This window comes from Misgurnus anguillicaudatus, chromosome 19, assembly GCF_027580225.2.
Source record: "Misgurnus anguillicaudatus chromosome 19, ASM2758022v2, whole genome shotgun sequence".
NCBI lineage: Eukaryota > Metazoa > Chordata > Actinopteri > Cypriniformes > Cobitidae > Misgurnus > Misgurnus anguillicaudatus.
Genome location: NC_073355.2, coordinates 38969747 through 38988428, shown reverse-complemented (window position 1 = coordinate 38988428; position 18682 = coordinate 38969747). Strand labels below are relative to the sequence as shown.

Genomic DNA, 18682 nt, shown 5'->3' with positions numbered 1-18682 from the left:
TAGATCGTGTTTTTGGTTGACTTTGAAACAAAGGAACTAAATTAGTATCTTCATTTATATTTAACTACATTAAAATATATTTAGAATTAAATATTGAGGACATTTTTTAGCTTTCTTCAAAATTCTTCATTACTTTAAAACATGTAAAACTATTTAGGACAATGTATTGTATGGTATTCAGTGGCAACAACATAAACAAATGGCTTGTGGATCAAACTTAACTTCTGGTAGACTTCCACATAAAATCAATTACAACTAGCCTATTTGTGATAACAACCTAAATAAATAACCTGTAAATTAGCTTAGTTCAAATCACTTCTAAAGCGTATCAATCATTACACTGAGCTAACATTACTGTGTAAAATTATTGGATACAATGTTAGATACAGATCTTACATTTTTGCCTGACTGTTAAAGAACAAGTTCGGTATTTTACACTTAAAGCCCTGTTTTCAGATTGTTTATGATGAAATAAAACGTTTTTGAGTGAAATTTTGACATATGATGCTGGCCCGAGAATTTTCGGTTTCTGTTGTATCACCTCCCACCTCTACAATGGCTGCATAGGTGCACTGGAACAATCCTTCCTAAAATGCATTAAACTTTCGTTTACAAAGACGTGAAACTCACCGATTGGTCAGGGGTATTCACTGATATGCTCACACAAAAATCGCTGCAAAAGATGCTTTCCAGAAAGATGCTTTTCTAAATCTACAAATATGACCCACTTTCAATAAAGATTAATGTTTCAATGGGTAAAGTTTCCCTTTAAATAGATAGATCACACAATGCAAATCTTGTCATCATTTATTCACCTTCATGTTGTTACAAACCTGCATGAGTTTTTCTTTTGAACACTAAGGAAGATATTTTGATAAATAATGGTAACTATTCCTTTAATGACATTTGGCAGAGGCTGTTGTAAAAAAAAACGTTCAGTTTCTTGCACAGATCGATCGAATCACTTCATAAGATATCAATATTGTTGGGAGCCACTGGGATTACTTTTATTTTGCTTGATTATGTTATTTAAGTGCATCTTAGCCAAAAAACTGATATATCAGACTATATTAGGCCTATCATGCTCTCTGATGAAAGTTTTAGAATAAAACTACACATTTGATTAAGCATTTTAAGTATTTTCATTATGTCCAGCAAAATACACAAATGTAATTAAACAGGATTTTTATATTTTAATGATTTAAAATGAATCACCTGCAGTTTGTTGAGAGAGGATGTATGAAATCAGCACTATAAAAAACAAACAAAAAGAACTTACAGTTAAACATGAAGCTGATAAACCATCTGAAAGTAAAATACTTTGATGTATAGATCCTGTCGTTTTTGTATATGTATATAAATGTGTGTGTGCGTGTGTGTTGGGCAGTAAAGTCAAATTTATAATCGTGCGTACCGTAAGGTCTACACCATAGCTTTGCCGTAGATTATCTGTAGCCTCTGTGTGGCTGCCGATCACCACAGCGCGTCAGTTTTACGCGGACCGCAAGCAATGTGATTGGATCACTAGAACCCCTCCCGTCAGGTAAAAAAACTGTGTTACGGGTATTTCCGTTTGCGAAGGTAAGAACAAAGATGGACCAAGTAGAGGAGTGATTTAACTCAAACTGCAACATAAGTCGCTGTTTTTTTACTTCCATTACTGCTGGTCATCAAAACATACACAACAAGTTGTTGTTTCTACTTCATTTGTGGATTAAACTTGCCAAGCTGCTTCTTCATTGACGGACGCACTGGTACTGTGGTAACACGCGTGGATACTGCATACCAGCGTTTTGCATGCGTGCAGGGGCGGACTGGCCATCTGGCACACCGGGCACATCTCATACTATCTTTGTCTGAGCAGCCCAGTTAGCGTCTTTTTTTGCTAGACAGACCGGCCCACTGACATTTAAAGGATAATTCCGGTATTTAACACTTTGAGTCTCATTTCTGGTTTGTTTTGAATGAACTACAATGATGGACACTGAAATTTTGACAATGGGTCGTGTCTTGACTTTTTGACTAGTTTAGAAGCGTCTCTTGACTGCTTCAGAATGGAAGTCAATGGCCATGCACAAACATGTAATTAAAATAACACTTAACGTTCATTTTCAAAAACGTGCTACTCACCGAGTGGTTCGTGGTGTTCGTTGATGATTAAAAACAAATATATTGGCGCAATGTATGATTTCAATCCGTGTTATCTGCTAAAGTGGAACTATTTTTTGAGATACCTCACAACCGCGTATATACTTCCGCTCTATATTTAAGTCTGAAGCGTTAGGACACTCCCGACCACTTGATGGCGACAACCACTTTGCCGTATAGACAGTCACAATCGAGCTCAACTTCAAACCTGAGGCTGGTCACTGAGCCATCAAATATGGGAAAAATTTGTGCGGTCAGAAACTGCGGTACAATCCCTCGAACACGGTGTTGTCATCTGCTTCCTTACCACAACCTTGAACAACTAAAGTTGTGGCTTTCATTCCTCGGGTTTGACATAAACACCCCTGTAGATTTTCTTCGAGAAGCTGACCATCGTGTTTGTGGCTTACACTTTCGGCGCGAGGACTATGTTCAATATAACGTTACAGGTACTCGAAAAAAGTCTCAGAAGAAACTATTTCTGAATAGAGCAGCTGTACCGACGATTAGTGGACCAACGCTTGACGAAGATGACATCGGGGTAAGCTAAACAATATACAATGTTGTTATTTGTATGACTAGTTTAGCATGAACATCTGACTCAAAAGTTATACGGACACAAACTAAACTATACATTTTTGGAAAGGTTATTGTAGAAGGAAACAGAAAATCTACGTTTACATTTGTCCAAATAAGAATTGTAAAACACGTCAGCCCCACAATGAGCCAAAAGCCGCTAATGTAAACAATGCTGACTCCTTATACAATAACCTTTCCAGACATGTATAGTGTAGCTAATCTCCCTAAATGACCCAATAAAAATAATTAGGGTTGCATAACAATTAATCGCAACTAATTGTTTGTTAGAATACGCGTTTTTCTATACTTCATATATGTATATAATAATTATGTATGTATAAATACACACATACATGTATAATTTTAAGAAAAAATATATTTATAAAGCATTTATACTTGTATGTAGTATTAATTATAAATAAATATAATAATGTTTATACACATGTAATTATTTCTGATATGTGTCTGTGTGTGTGTGTGTGTGTGTGTGTGTGTGTGTGTGTATTTATATATACATAATTATTATACACAGTAAACATATGTAAATGATGTAAACAAAAACTTTTATTCTGAAAATGGTTAGTTGCGATTAATCGTTACGGAATCATAAAAATTAATAGTTTCTCTGGCAAATGTAGATGTAACAAGTTAACAATATTTCTCTAGAAACCATTCAAACCACCATTGAAATGGCACAGTCTGAGCCATCATTACAACAGTGCTTTATCAGTAATATTGATGAGAGAGTGTGCTCTGCAACATGTTACAGGCTGTTGGTGGTGAAGAACCCCTTGTTTTCAACGCTCCCCTTTCTTCAACTCCTGTGAAGGATCTGCCTTCTACCTCCAGCCTGTCCTTTGTTCTCACCGTCCCACAGCAACGGCCTCAACACTCCACGAAATTACCAAGGAAGTCCTTATCTGGCAGTTACCTTGCTTTCCCTGTGATCAGGGAGAGGCTGTCACTATCTGTAAGTTTGTATATTGTTTTGTCTTACTTGTTGTGATGCAATGTTTATTATCACTAGAACTTTAAGCATTACTTTGTTTCACTTTTCAACAGCCAGTTGATTGTGAAACTGAGATGCTTCAGATGGCTGACAGCATGTCCTCAATCAATAGTCCCTTTCACACATACAGTCTTTACTGGTAATTTACTGGTAAATTGCCGTTAACATGTCATGTGTGAACAGAACCTTTCCGGTAAATCAGTGCTCCCAATTTACCAGTAAGACAGGTTGTAAGATTACCAGTAATTTACCGGTAAGCGCTGTGTGTAAACGAAAATTATAGGATTACCGGCATTTAGAACGGACGACGTCAGACCGTGCAGACAGCTTTGGGCCAATCATAGTTTTAATACAGATGACGCGTTTACCCCCGAACTGTTTACTGACGTTTCCACACACATGCTGCTTGAAAGTTGAGCACACCTGAAGTTTACGTCCACATTTCTTCACCAAAGTTGTTTAAAACAGCTTACCGCCGAATTGCCGACATCCTTAGCACGCCCTCTGTGAAGCCTGTGCAAACAGTACTGTTGTTAAAAACGCATTTTCGGTTTGACGTCAGCTCATTCAATGTTGTTTGGTCATGAGCAACTTTGCGACTGTTTACCACAGACAACAAAATACGGACCGTGGTTAGGAACGACGTGGATTGTTTACAAATACAACACTGAGCTCGCCGCGTGCTACAGGTACGTTACTTCCGCTTTCTCAACAAATTTACCGGTATTTTGATACTGATGTGTGAATGATGTCTTACTGGTAAAATAACGGAACGCCACTGCGTGTGTGAACAGCACATTTTTGTATTTACTGGTAAATTCATTCTGGTAAATTCATGGTAATTTACCAGAATTACTGTGTGAAAGAGGCTATTGAGGATGACCCAAAAGACACAAGCTTCAGCCTCAGTCAACAATCAGCATCAAGCGCAACCTCCAGTTCATGTTCCACAGAAAGGCAAGGGGAGTGGAATGAAAGAAAATGGATTGTGAACGAGTCTAGCCTCATGACACTGTTTAGAACATGCCATACATGTGCCGTACCCATCACTGATAAAAAAGTTACAACTGCAGGCAGCCAAATAAAGATTGAATGGACATGTATGAACAATCACCATGGCAGGTGGGCATCATGTCCTTATGCAAGAGGAATGGCACAGAATAACCTGCTTGTTTCTGCTGCTAAGCTTTTCTCTGGAACAACTTTCACTGAAATACACGACTGGGCCAGAATACTAAACTTGCAACTCTTGTAGAAATTGCAGTACTACTCCATCCAATCACACTACCTTATTCCAGTAGTACACTTTGCATACAGGAATCATCATGAGAATCTCATCAAGCGCCTTATGAGACAAAAGGGTGAAGGCGAGTCAATAGAGCTGTGTGGAGATGCAAGGTCTGACTCACCAGGTGAGTGTTTTTTTTTTTAATACATGAAATTATGGATTGTAAGACTGTGTTAGAAGTGTTCTCCTCCAGATACTAAGAAGGACTCACATGTTGTCACACTATTACATTCTACAGGCTAGCTGCAAGTATTCCACCTATTCGTTTCAGCTTCTATCCACTAATGAGATCATCCACTTTGGATAAGGATAAGCTCTGTTTTTTTGCACAGGCCTACTAAAGGGTTAATGGTGCCACATGGTGATCAACAGAAGAAAAATTTGATTTATGAAAAAAAATAGAATTTTTTATCTGATACATTTTACAACCTTTTAATTTAGTGGCCTTTTTTTGTACACAAACAACCCGAAAGGTAGTGAATTGGAACAACCCACAAGAGTGTTCTGGTTTCACATCGCAAATACATGATTTTTTAAAGCCTTAAATAAAGCATTGATAACTGTGCACAACAACTGAACAAACACTGATCTCGATCCTTCACCTACAACATAACACATACATTTTTGTTTCAAACACACACACACACAACTCTATCTACACACTGACTGACTGATTCACATAAACATCATTCACTTATATATCATGAGAGAAGCATGAAAAGATTTAGTAAAAATACAGGAGCAGTAAATCTCTTGATCCTGTAGACAATGTGACAGTAATTGATGTGTAGTCAAATTCATAGAGAGAAGATAATACTCACAGAGAACTAGAGGAAGAGAAATCAACTCCATACTGATCTACTGATGACTGACACTTAAACATTAAACACTCGACCTCAAGGCTTTCTCTGTAACAGTTTTTTAACGGGCCCACTAGGGGGCCTCACGGTGGCTTGAAATTATTTATTAGAAGATCTACTGTACACACATTAAAATAAAAATCTGAATATTTCTCAGTGATTTTTTTTACAAATATTTATCTTTCTAGTTATCCCAAGTTATTAACTGATTTATTTAAGTAGATATTGTGAGGGGGGCCTACAAACTGTTGTGGACCGTGGAGGGACTTAAAGTGAGAAAAATTTAGATCCACGGATCTAACACATTATGCACAACATGAATGTTTCAGATATAATCTACAAATGAAGCATCGCAGACTAGTATTTCTACACAAATATTTTGTTGTTTAACATTTTCATACAGCATTAAATGGAGCAAGACTAAATGGAGTATTTATCAACTGGACATAATGGTTGTAGAGTGTTTGTAATGGAAAAATATATTAGAAGCTGATGATGAGTGCTGTTTTTCACACATTAGTTAACATAGCAGAACTGAAACTAAAACCACACTGAAATTAACCTCCATCAGACATATAACACTTATGTGTGCTGCTATATATGAACCTGTGAATGACATCATTGATTCTTAAGAGGACAATAACTATACCTATTGTTTATACGTAGGTCTAGAAATCTAAATAAACTCATTACAGTATTGAGCTTTAGACCAAAACTCATCCTGCATCAGTTGTGGTATAGTTATAAATGATACCAAATATCAAACTTGTTGAGGAGTGATGTTATGTTACTGAATATTTAGATTTAATACAAAAAACCTTTAAGGAAGAAAACCTGAGCTGCTGTGTAACTGGAGACCAGAATAACACAGAGACTTCATGGTGTGATCTTTGTACTGTGGCAGTCAGCAAACATCCAGAACACCATTAAAACCACACACGCCATTTTGATCACATATGCTCCAGACATTTTGTCTGTGCAACCTTTTTAAATTAATTTTAGTTTTTGAAGAGATGTTTTTTGTTTACCACCTTCAGATTAAAGTTGAAATAAAATTAAATTAAAAAAAACGTTAAAAATCTGTAATTTATTTTGGAATATTGTGATGTTTTTTACAATAACCTATTTGTGAACTTCATATACTGTATATATATATATATATATATATATATATATATATATATATATATATATATATATATATATATATATATATATATATATATATATATATATATACAAAATTCATGTGCCCTTTAAACTTTATTTAAAAACGCAAATCTCCCCCCTCCTCAAAATGATCTCTTTTTACTTCTGGTCATATTGTAAGCGGAGTCCGGAAATATATTGCAGTGATTAGCAATTAGCAACACGACCCAACTTCACACAATCCAATCAGTTCTCGATGGACAAATTCAAGTCCAGCTCTACCCTTTTCAGTTCAGAAGCCATTTTACTTGAATGTCACAACTGGGGAAATTAGACAATGGCTACTTCCGTTTCATGGTGACATTAACTACAGAAATCTTGTACTTCTAATCTCATCATTATTATGACTATAATTCATTTTATGAAGCACATGGCAGAAATTGGCTACCATACAAATTTAGCTACAAAAGTGCTTAAATATTTTATTGTGTCATTAACCTGTTAATGTATTTAAACTGAAAAATCCTGAATCAGAGAGACAGGTTAATTTAAATATATTTTGTATAGCACTTTTCATGTTAATGCAAATAATGTCAAATATACTTTATGAAGAAAAGTGCCCTGACAAATCCATCAGTGAGGAAGCTGACGGTGACAGAGACCAGCAAAACAACTCTAAAAAGATATTCAAGTAGATAAACAGAAACTAAACAGGAAAAGCCCTGCTCAGTCTGGCACAGTGGTGTAGTCTAGTTTTTGGTAGTGAATATACTGTAATTTCCCCTTCTCACCCTTATAATTAGTCATCCCAGATCTACATATAATTGAGATCATTCAGTTTATTATAAGTCTTTTTTACAGTATTGTTAAAGTATTTAATAAACAGTTTACAATCTTCAGTCCATGGCAAACCTGTGCATGAAAGGATTAAAAAATTCCCTCTTTCAATAGCTAATAGTAACGCTAACTAACATTACCAGACAGTAATTTAATGGTGTAAATGTTTTAAATTAATGCACATTTAAGATGCCTATGAATTACCTTTCAGATCCAATACATTAACATCTTAAACATAGATATAAAAAATAACACATTTCAGACGAGAAGTTTAACACTTTTAGCACAAGCAAACTGCTGAAAAAGAAACTAAAGGCTGTTGGATTATATCAAAAACCCCTTATTGACTAAAGGGACTTTTTGTTTACAGTGTCGTGTGAGCAACACAGCGTGTGCAAGTTTGACTTCATTTGGAGTTATTCCTACCGCTTAGTCATGTCAAAGTACAGAGAGAGCGATGCGAAAGGAAACTCCTTCATATGATTTCTCAAATCGCTCTTGCGGTACTTTAATGTAATTCGCCTGTTTGTTCTTGTGGCTCCACATGAAGTCGAAAATACCAGTCTGCTCTCCAGTCACTTTTGTGGTGATTTGATTTCACACGACATCAAACACAACAAATGAAGAGTTTGGTTCCAAAACGCGATAAACGCCATTTTTGAAAAAAAATTAGTTACTGACAAAATCAGTATTATATCAGGTCAGTAGTTAAAAGTAAATTTTTAATTTTAAGCAAAATCCAATATCCGCCATCTTATGTCCCTTTTTTTCCAAAATGCGATAAACGCCACTCCCCCTTTTTTACACAACGCAATAAATCCTACAGCGCACCATTCACGCAATGTAAACAAACATGGCGGCGCGCTGAGTACACGGAGTCCTAGTTTTCCTCATCTACTTTGTACTTTGTGATCAACAAACAAAACAAAATAATACTTTAATTGCATTGATAAACCTGTGATGGTTTTCTGTGATGGGAAAGAAACGTAAGCCATCAACATGTAATAATTTCCCTGAAAGGCACTCGGGAGACGGGTGCTTGTTCTCCCGACAGCATCAAGCTTCTCATGCTAACACATTGACCCCAGAGGATCTTATGAAAAACTTTACATAATTTTACTCAAAGTCAACGAAAATCGAGCAGGACCAAAAACATTTTACAGCTGATCGCTGTGAAAGACGTTAAGCGAAGACGTCAAGTAACCGCAATGACAGTGTTCTTAATATGACAAAGTAAGTGTTTTGATTAATAACATTAATGTTTATATTTTTAATTAGTGTGTACAACTAGTCAATTAAATGAATATAACATGACAAAGATGAATGCACATTTATATAGGCTATTGATTCAATAGATTTATAGCATTTTGAATAAAAACTTGTCATGGATTTATTGCATTTTGTGGAAAAAATAATCAGTTTTTATAATAAATCTTTGAAAATCAAGTTATGGATTTGAATTTTTTATGTTTTTATAACCTAAAGATGCTATGTGAAAGTTTGTAACAGAAAATAGTTGTTTTCATCTTGTCACTTTCTTGGTATAGAAAACACGTTTTTACCAAAATTTGTCAAAATGGATTTATTGCGTTTTGGAACCAAACTCTTTAAATATATCCTGTATATAAAGTCCAAGTTGTCAAAGTGGCTAATTTGTTGAATTCAGCATCAAATATAATGACCCAATAAATCAGTCAGATGTTTCACCTCTCAGTCTGTAGCATTTGACAACCAGCACGACTGTCGCTAACAGATATGGAAAAACTGCCAGCAGAAAAGTAAGAATGTTGAGACCAGACATCTCCTCCTGATAAATACCTGAAACAGAAACACATGTTATTATGCAGTATATCTGAACAACAACAAACAAACTAAATCACTTGAGATCACTTCTATAGACTCTCACCTCTGACTGAGATCCAGCTCTTTGGAGACTCTCCTCTATCTGTGTGTTCACAGTAGTAGAAACCCTCATGTGACTTTGAGACTGTAGAGATGATCATCATGTCTCCTGTAGTCTGACTCTGCACCACTGATTTATCTTTATGAAATTCAGCTCTTAGGTTAGAGGGTTTTTTATCTCGATATAAACAGCGTAAAGTCAGAAGATCTCCTTCAGTCACAGGATGAACAGGACTGTCCAGAATCACATTACCATCTACATAACAGAAGAAAATACTGATGATTATACATTATAAAAACATATCAGATTGTTTTGTATTATTTTATATCAGCTTGTTACATGTGCCAGATGCTTAAAAAATGAAGTAAAATTCCATGGACTTAAAATTAAAGAGCATCATTTGGAAAATTAAAGAGCATCGTTTGGTTTAATGCTACATGTGTTTTTATGCACTGATGGTAAAGATTTTCTGCCTCTAAAACAAATAAATACAGGATTATAAACTCACTGTGTACTGAGATATTAACAGGATGAAGTTTCTCTCCAGATTCAGACTGACACCAGTACACTCCAGTATCAGATATGTTGAGAGATCTGATTGTACATGTAGATGTTGTCCCTGTAGATATTATGTCTGATGATGAACAAGTTCCCAATGTGTTTGTGTATCTTCTCACTGTCCATCCAGTAGAGTTACTGTGATCCTCACAGCTCAGAGAGAGAGATTCAGATGAGAAGTGTTGAGATCTTTTGGGTCTGATGATCAGAGAGACTGAAGGAGAAACACCTGACGCCTCTTTATAAGAGATAAATGAATAAATGAATGATATAAGACATAGAGTGTAAGAGATTGTTGTTGTTTAGTTGTGTGTGATGAACTCACCAGTGATCCACAGTGTTTGTGTGTTACTGTACTCTGTGTGATAGACTGGATCTCCTCTCTCTGCTCTGCACATATAAACTCCTGTGTGCTTCACAGTCACTGAACTCACTGTGTAGATGCCTTTAGATCCTCCACTGCTGTTTAACACCAGATCATAATCTGTAAAAAAAAATGAAAGTGTGCCATACAGTCTTTTAAACAGCAGTGACAATCTGATTTGACCCTTAAAATTTATGAAATAAACCAGATTCTGTTGATGTCATGAGATGAATGAGATATTACCTGAGGAATGACTCTGTACAGTGAACCAGCTGAATGTCCAGCCTGTAGATGAATTTATAACCTCACACATCAGAGTCACTGAATCTCCTTCAGTCAACCACTGCTGTGGAGAAACACTTAAAACTGTCTGTGGTTTATCTGAAAGTGATCAATCTCTTGTGAATAACATGTTACACTCAGTAATGGGAATATTTATTTAAATTATAAAAGTAACGAATTACTAGGCCTGTCACTGTAATGCTTATATCGAACGATATTTTAACATGAATTCGGTAGTTTGAGAAGTTGTGTTCTTAGAAAGGATGTACTTACATTATTATGTTATTTTATTGTCATATTTAATCAGTGACATAAAATGATCTTAAAAAGACAATACTATCGACTATTGACATTATTTCTGGGGCAATTAACCGACCTTTTTAAAAAGTAGCTATCGTGACAGGCCTAATGTCATGCATACATTAAAGTCACCCTTTGCCTAGAAATTGCAAAACCATACATGTTTAAAGAGCATTGAAGGAGTTCATATATAATCTGGGCTCTCATTGAGTATGTTTACATGCACAGAATAAGTGGATAACTATCAAAAATCTGCTTATTATAAAAAAACTGTTTTCATGCGTTTACATGCGAATCAATAAACCGTCTATGCAGACAACTGCGTTTACATGGGACTTGAAGATTTGTCAGGTTTCTCGCAGGTAGTAACGTCATCTCCTATAGTACATAATAGTCGATCAAAAAGCCGACGGCATATCTGTGTCAAGCTATATTGTTTTATCTCTCTTCGTGTCTCCAGAACCTGTAAATATAACATCAGTTTTTATTATACTTTAGTAGAGCAGAGACTTTTACCCCTCAGTCACATTAGCTACAAGAGACCGAGCGACAGGCTACCATTCATTTTCAACGGGAGTGGCCGTTTGCCAGCGACAAGCGAGCCGCTGCGCGAGCAAGGTGTGGCCAAAATAGACAAGCAGGCTATTTTATGCAAATGCTGAGCAATGCGACAAAGCAACTGCCTATCGGAGTGAAGGTGCAGCGTGACGTAGGTCTGTGGCCGAGTCAGAGAAAAGAATTAAAGATGGCGGAAAAATTTGGCATTTATCTCATATATTTTGTTACTTTTATCGAGAAATAAATACTTTTAAATCCAAAAACATCGTTCTTGTAACTTAAAAATACATCTGAAGTGAGTTTTGATACCGCTTTTAAATACTAGCTAGGGAACGCCCATCAAGTAAGTGCGTGTCGGTCAGTGTCGCTTACTTTTGTAGCTAATGTGACTGTAGGTTTATGCGTTACTTTGCGCTTACTTCCCCGTCTGACATTTATTTATCACACGCGGAGACATGCGCACATGGAGAAAACCGTGAGAAAGCCGGTTAAGGTGTTTACATGCCATGCCAAATCGGGGTAATAAGCAAAAAACTACCTGTGTCGATCGGTTTTTGCTTACGCCGTTTATGGGCTTTCCCCGATTAAAGAAAACCGTTTTACGTGTTTACATGACCCCACGTGATATCAGTTTATTAAGGATAATTGACGTAAGACTGTGCATGTAAACACACTCATTGGCTGCTTTTTCTTCAATATTCAGTGTAAGTTATCTATTTGAAAAATAAAAATGTTTTTTTTTTTCTAATAACAAAAATGAATCTATTTGGCACATGTATATTTTTACTGCAAACCTAATTTCAAGCATTTAACCGTAAACCTTCAGATTAAATGATTTTTAAGATCACAGTTAACATTTTATTCAAGTGACCCTAAACTTTTGAACAGTAGTGTAGGTTTGAATCTCATTGGTAGTCGTATTGCATCCCACATTGTAGCCTATTTGCTGCATAACCATTAACTTTCTCACCTTCCCTCCTTCTCTTTGTCTGCTCATCTTCTGCTGGCTTTCCAAAACGATAATTTAGTTTGATTCAGCCTTTTCATTTCCGGTCATTGGAATGAAAACCACAGCACGGTTCAGCGCAAAAAAAGGAGGCGTGTAAAAAATTAAAAAGCTGTACTTAAAAATATTTTCAGATTAATAAATATGGAGGACAATACTCCACATTTTACACAGTAATGTAGTTTTTGGTACGCTTAGCTAATTTGAACTGAGTTTATCTACTTTTTTGTTTATTTAGCTTGTTATCAGCAGCTTACTACTCTAAAAGAACTGATATGTTTGTTTTATGTTGCTACCGCTGAAACTGTCTATAAACCGGCAAACTACAGGTTAAAAAGTTTGTCATGATGAGTTGAATATGATAGTATATTGTGGATGATGATGAATACAGATAAACAGACTCACCTAATACTGTGAGTGTAACTGCATTACTGATGTGTGAGTATCGTGGTCCTCTGATCTCTGTTCCTTTACAGGTGTATTTACCTGCGTTAGACTCAATAACAGATCTAATTGTGTAATACTGAAGTTTATTCTGCTGGATGATTGAATCTTTATACCAGCTGTACTGCCAGCTGCTGACTCCTCCTCCATTGATGACACATCTGAGATTGACAGTTTCTCCTCTGAATACATGATCAGCAGGGTCAACAGACAACAGAGGTGTTGGTCGTTTCTGTACAATGATGGAAAAGTCACATTGAAAACAATATTGTACAATTACTTGATCTTTCACTGTCTTAGGAATACTATTAGATCAAAGTGTATAAAATACTTACCCTGTACAGTCACTGTTATTGGTTGACTGTATTGTGTGTAACGCTGAGGGTTTTCTCTTCCAGCTCTGCACTTGTACTCTCCTCCATCAGAGACTTGCACAGATCTGATTGTTTTAGTTCCTGTAGTTTCAGTGAATTCAGTGTTTGATGGTCTGATAAAGGTAAACTCCCATCCAGTGGACTGATGAACCTCACAGGACAGAGTAACTGTGTCTCCAATGAACACAGACGTCTGAGGCTGCACAGTCAGAGTTGGTGTTATATCTGTCAATATAAAACATTATATTATTTTATTACCTGCCTAATCACAGGTAATTTAAAGTGCTTTACATAGAACTGTTTTACAAAGAGAAAAAAAGAATAAAATAACAGTAAAGATATAAAAACAGTAAAGAAAGTAAATATATTTAAAATCACTGTTAAGAAAGATAAATACCGTACATTTAAAATGAAAGAAAGAGAAAAATTGGATTTAATAAAATGGTTTAAAAGTGTGTTTAAAAAATATAAAATGACTGAAAAAATGCAATAAGTATGAATTTATTGTAGATTTAAAATATCTGTTGAAACAAGTATTTCAATAGTATGGTTTAAATATTTAACTAAATAACAAAATTTCATTTAAACTTTCTTTGAAACATGAATATGTATTTATAATTTAAATGTTAAAGAATAGTTCATAAAAAATGAAATTCTGTCATAATTTACTCGCCCTAATGTTGATCTAAACCTGTAGGAGATTCTTTATTCTGTTGAACAAAAAGAAGATAAATGATGGTAATCACACAGTACATACTTATTGACTTCAATAGTAGAAAAAAACAAATACTATGGAAGTCAATGGGTATCGTCAATTGTGTGCTTACCATTATTCACCAAATTATTAGTAAAAAATGTTTTGTTTATTCTAAACAAAATTATAACCATTGTTTTATAAAGTGTCATGTTTATTGCAAAGCTTTTAGGGGTGGTTTCCCGGACAGGGATTAGACTAGTCCTAGACTAAAACATTTTTCAGAGCTGTCCAAACTGAAAACAACTTGCACTGACATATCATAAAATACATCAGTGTCCTATGTTTTGCCTCAAAATGCACACAGGTAATGTTTTTAGTAAGGCATGTTTGTTAAAACTAGTTATATTTTCTAATTAAACTAGGGCCTAGTCCTGAATTAAGCTAATCCCTGTCTGGGAAACTACCCCTTAAAGTTTTATCCTGTCACATGTTCAGTGTCATATGAAAAAATATTAATGTGTTTTCAGAACGAAGTGTATTATGTGAGTATAAATACTTACCCTGTACTGTCACTGTTATTGATTCACTGTATTGTGTGTAAACATGAGGGTCTCTCCTTCTGGCTATACATTTGTAATCTCCTCCATCAGAGACTTGCACAGATCTGATTGTTTTAGTTCCTGTAGTTTCATAGTATTTAGTGTCTGGAAGTTTGGTAAAGACAAACTCCCATCCAGTGGACTGATGAACCTCACAGGACAGAGTAACTGAGTCACCAATGAACACAGGCGTCTGTGGCTGCACAGTCAGAGTTGGGGTTATATCTGCAGTATAGGAGTTGTGAAAGTTTATCAACGAGTTGTTGAGGTGATCAATCATAGAATTTTTATTTCACAGATAAATCTTAAAAACTCATATGACTTATGTGTGTGTAAGGATTTAAGGGGATAGTTCACCCAAAAATGAAAATTCTGTCATTATTTACTCACCATCATGTTGTTACAAATCTGTATGAGTTTCTTTACTCTGTTGAACACAAAAGAAGGTATTTTGATAAATGTGCATGTAACGGGAGGTGAACACTGACCGTTTGACATCTTGTGAGGGTGGGTTAATGTTTATCAGGTGTGCATGTGTGTCTCCAAGCTTTTGTTCGCAGGTGTGTTCAATGTTGCTGATGAGCCAGGGGTGTAACATGATTGGAAGATTCACAGAATATAAGCGCCAGCATGCAGCCCTTTCGGGTTTTTTTTTCTTTGACGGAGAGGGGAACTGCAACGAGATAAGCTTCAACGCTGTATGCCGATCGATACATGCAGTGACGACGATCGCGATTGACTCCGGGCAGCGAGAGGTCCACGAGAGACAAACAACGCGCGCTACTTATTCGTGTAGAGGGAAGTGTGAACTCTCCCCGGGTACGAAAGAGTGGACATTGATGTGTGACGATTTGGGACTGATTGCTCTTCCTCTGTTTCACAGATCTGTTCTACAGTTCCGGTTTCTCTCGCTGGCCATCGTGTCCGGGAAATCGTTGGAGCCGAGAGTTGCTTGTGTATCGCTGTCATTGCCTCATCTGTAGCGCTTCATTCCCGCACTACGAGTGCGAAGTGGGCGGGGCCGTGAGTGACGAAACTGTTGACTGTGTTTGATGAAACCCTGCTTTTTAGACATTATGATTGTGACTTTGTTGCATATGTAAAGTCTTCCTGATTTTGTGGGATATTGGCTGCTCGCCTGTGTTTGATGTATAATTGTGAATTGTTTTTAGAGCTTCTATACTGATCAAACCAAATTAGTCGTATTATTTCTAAATGTGTGGGGTTAATTTTGCAGTATTTACACTGATTTAAAATTTGTTATTTGCCCTTGCTGTGTAAATCTCACGTGTGACTGTTTGCCGTGTTATGACTTTATTGGTGTGATTTGTTGAGATAGCCCTTTTCATTCACAGTCTAACCAGGGGGCGCCAGATTGTGATTATTCCCTAACCCTAGAATTCGAAATACCATATATAATTCTTTCCCTTTTAAATTGTGTTTTATGCTGTTTGTTTGTTCTAAAATTGTGTATTAATAAATTTTGTACTTTCATATGACTTTTGGTGTAAGCCTGTTACTTGTGTATAACAAGGGTGAGGATCCCTGCATGTAGTTGAATTAAGTTCTCTACACTATTTTGGCGTAGTCGGCAGGGTCCTTGACATACACAAGTAATATGAGTCACGGCGAGCAGCCTCAGGTAAATGCATTTATGCCATGGTTTATGGGGGGGCCATGGGTCCCAAAATTTGGTGAAGGGGGGCCCTCTAAATTTCAAGAATGGAGAAACCAAATTGAGGCTTTTATTCGGGCTCAGGGGCTGAATGAGGTGCAGCGGGTTGATTTTGTACTGAGTGCATTGGAGGGGAATGCTAAAAGGGAAATTATACTATTGGCTGAAGGAGAACGAAATACTGATGTAAAAATTCTAGATGCCTTAGCTTCATTGTATGGTGGTCAACAGTCTGTGGCTCAACTACGTATCCAGTTCTTTAATTGTAAACAGCAACCAGGGGAGGGGGTAGGACCATTTACCCTCCGTCTACGTGAACTGCATCAGAGGTGGCGGGCTAGGGAACCCCTGACTGCTGGAACAGATGATGAATTGCTGCGAACTCAATGCATCATGGGTCTAAGGCATGGACTGATAAAGCAGGAATTGTCAAGACAGATCCGCCGGGCCCCAACATCCACATTTGCTGATACTTGTAGCGAAGCAAAAGCGCTAGAACAGGAGCTGGCCCCAGAGGAAGAGGTTCAGGTTTGTCCAACCTTTTCGATCCCTCCATCAAGGCCAGCAGCGACACCAACTGGAGTGGAGGACGAAAGGATGAGTGCTTCTGACTGGCAACGAATGAAGGATTCATTGCGAACTGAATTACAACAGGAATTAAAGGAACAGCTAACATTCTTGGGGAAATCCCTGGTAGAAGAACTGAAGGGGCAATTGGGCCAAGCCTCAACAACACAATCTCCAGTAACAGAGGCACCGTTCTCATCACATTGGCGTCCTCACTTAGACCGTGATTCCCGACGCCAACGTTTGGGGTCAGCCCCCCCTGGCCAACAGCGCTACCAGTGGGATGCTCAAGGCCGCGCCATTTGTCATGATTGTGGAGAAGTGGGACACATACAGCGTTTTTGTCCTAGGAGACGTCCAGCTCAGTTGGGTTTTCAATACTCCCGGTCACAGCAGGGCCAGTGAATCGGGAGGGGCCCATAACCGAGTCCCTACAGAGGCCCTCTATAGTGGGTAAGTGCCCAGAGGTTGAAGTGCTGGTCCAGGGGCGAAGGATCCCATGCATAATAGATACTGGCTCTCAGGTTACACTCTTTAGCCATGCCCTGTTCCAGCGTCATTTTAGCAATGAATGTATCCAAGATCCCAGTCAAATATCTTGGTTGGCGTTGAGAGCCGCCAATGGACTTCAGATCCCTTATGTGGGTTATGCCGTGCTGAATTTTAACATTGGAGGCGTGGAAGTGCATGAGAAGGGGGTGGTCATCGTACGAGACGACTGCATAAACACAGAATATGGACTTTTAGGTATGAATGTTGTGGCAGACTGTTGGGCGGGCATTTTCCAGGGTAGACACCCTGGTATTGCAGCTTTTAAATCTGTGTTCTCCCCTTCTGCAGAGAAAGCATGGGATGCAGCCTTCGCCGCCTGCCAGAGAGTAAACAGCTCTATGTCTGAGGTGGAGCTCCAAGGTGTAGCTAAGCTTCAGAGACAACCACCTGTAGTACTACCCCCGGGAAGCGAGATGATTATCTGGGCCCACGTCCCACAAGCTACTAACCAGCCTAATTGTGCCGTCTTAGTTGAAGGGTTGGATCACCATGGTCTGGAGTGGTGTGTTGCTAGATCGCTGAGCTGGGTACAAGATGGGAAGGTTCCCCTACGTGTCTGCAATCCTAACCCATTCCCCCTGGAGCTGCCACAACGGCGCCCCCTTGCTTCAGTGACCCAGATAGATTCAAGGAACATAAAGGGACGTTCCAGACTGGTGCTACGAAACATCGAACCCCAGTTGGTTGAAATTGACGTTATGCACGTAGAACAGACGCAGACTGGAGATCACCCAGCCTTTGAGTTGTGTGGTGAGGACCTGACCGGGGGCCAGCAAGCCCAACTGGCCGCCCTCCTACGGAAGTGGTCCCAGGTATTTGCAGCCCATGAAGACGTCTTTGGGAAGACTGCAGTTGTCACCCACCAGATCCCCACAGGCACAGCTCCACCGATTCGAGAAAGGTACCGACCAGTCCCTCCTAACCTTTACCCCG

The 18682-nt window shown here is 37.8% G+C and overlaps 1 protein-coding gene across 1 annotated transcript in view; it reads right to left on the bottom strand.

The window, feature by feature from the left end:
• LOC129421018 (Fc receptor-like protein 5) overlaps positions 1-18682 on the bottom strand; it is a 92607-nt gene that overhangs the window by 43662 nt on the left and 30263 nt on the right. Inside the window, exons 3-9 of the mRNA XM_073856670.1 lie at positions 13621-13884; positions 13247-13516; positions 10939-11076; positions 10657-10815; positions 10282-10560; positions 9777-10028; positions 9578-9688 (exon numbers count right to left, since the gene is read on the bottom strand). Of these exons, the coding sequence (XP_073712771.1) occupies positions 9578-9688; positions 9777-10028; positions 10282-10560; positions 10657-10815; positions 10939-11076; positions 13247-13516; positions 13621-13884 (1473 nt within the window). The remainder of the gene's footprint in view (positions 1-9577; positions 9689-9776; positions 10029-10281; positions 10561-10656; positions 10816-10938; positions 11077-13246; positions 13517-13620; positions 13885-18682) is intronic.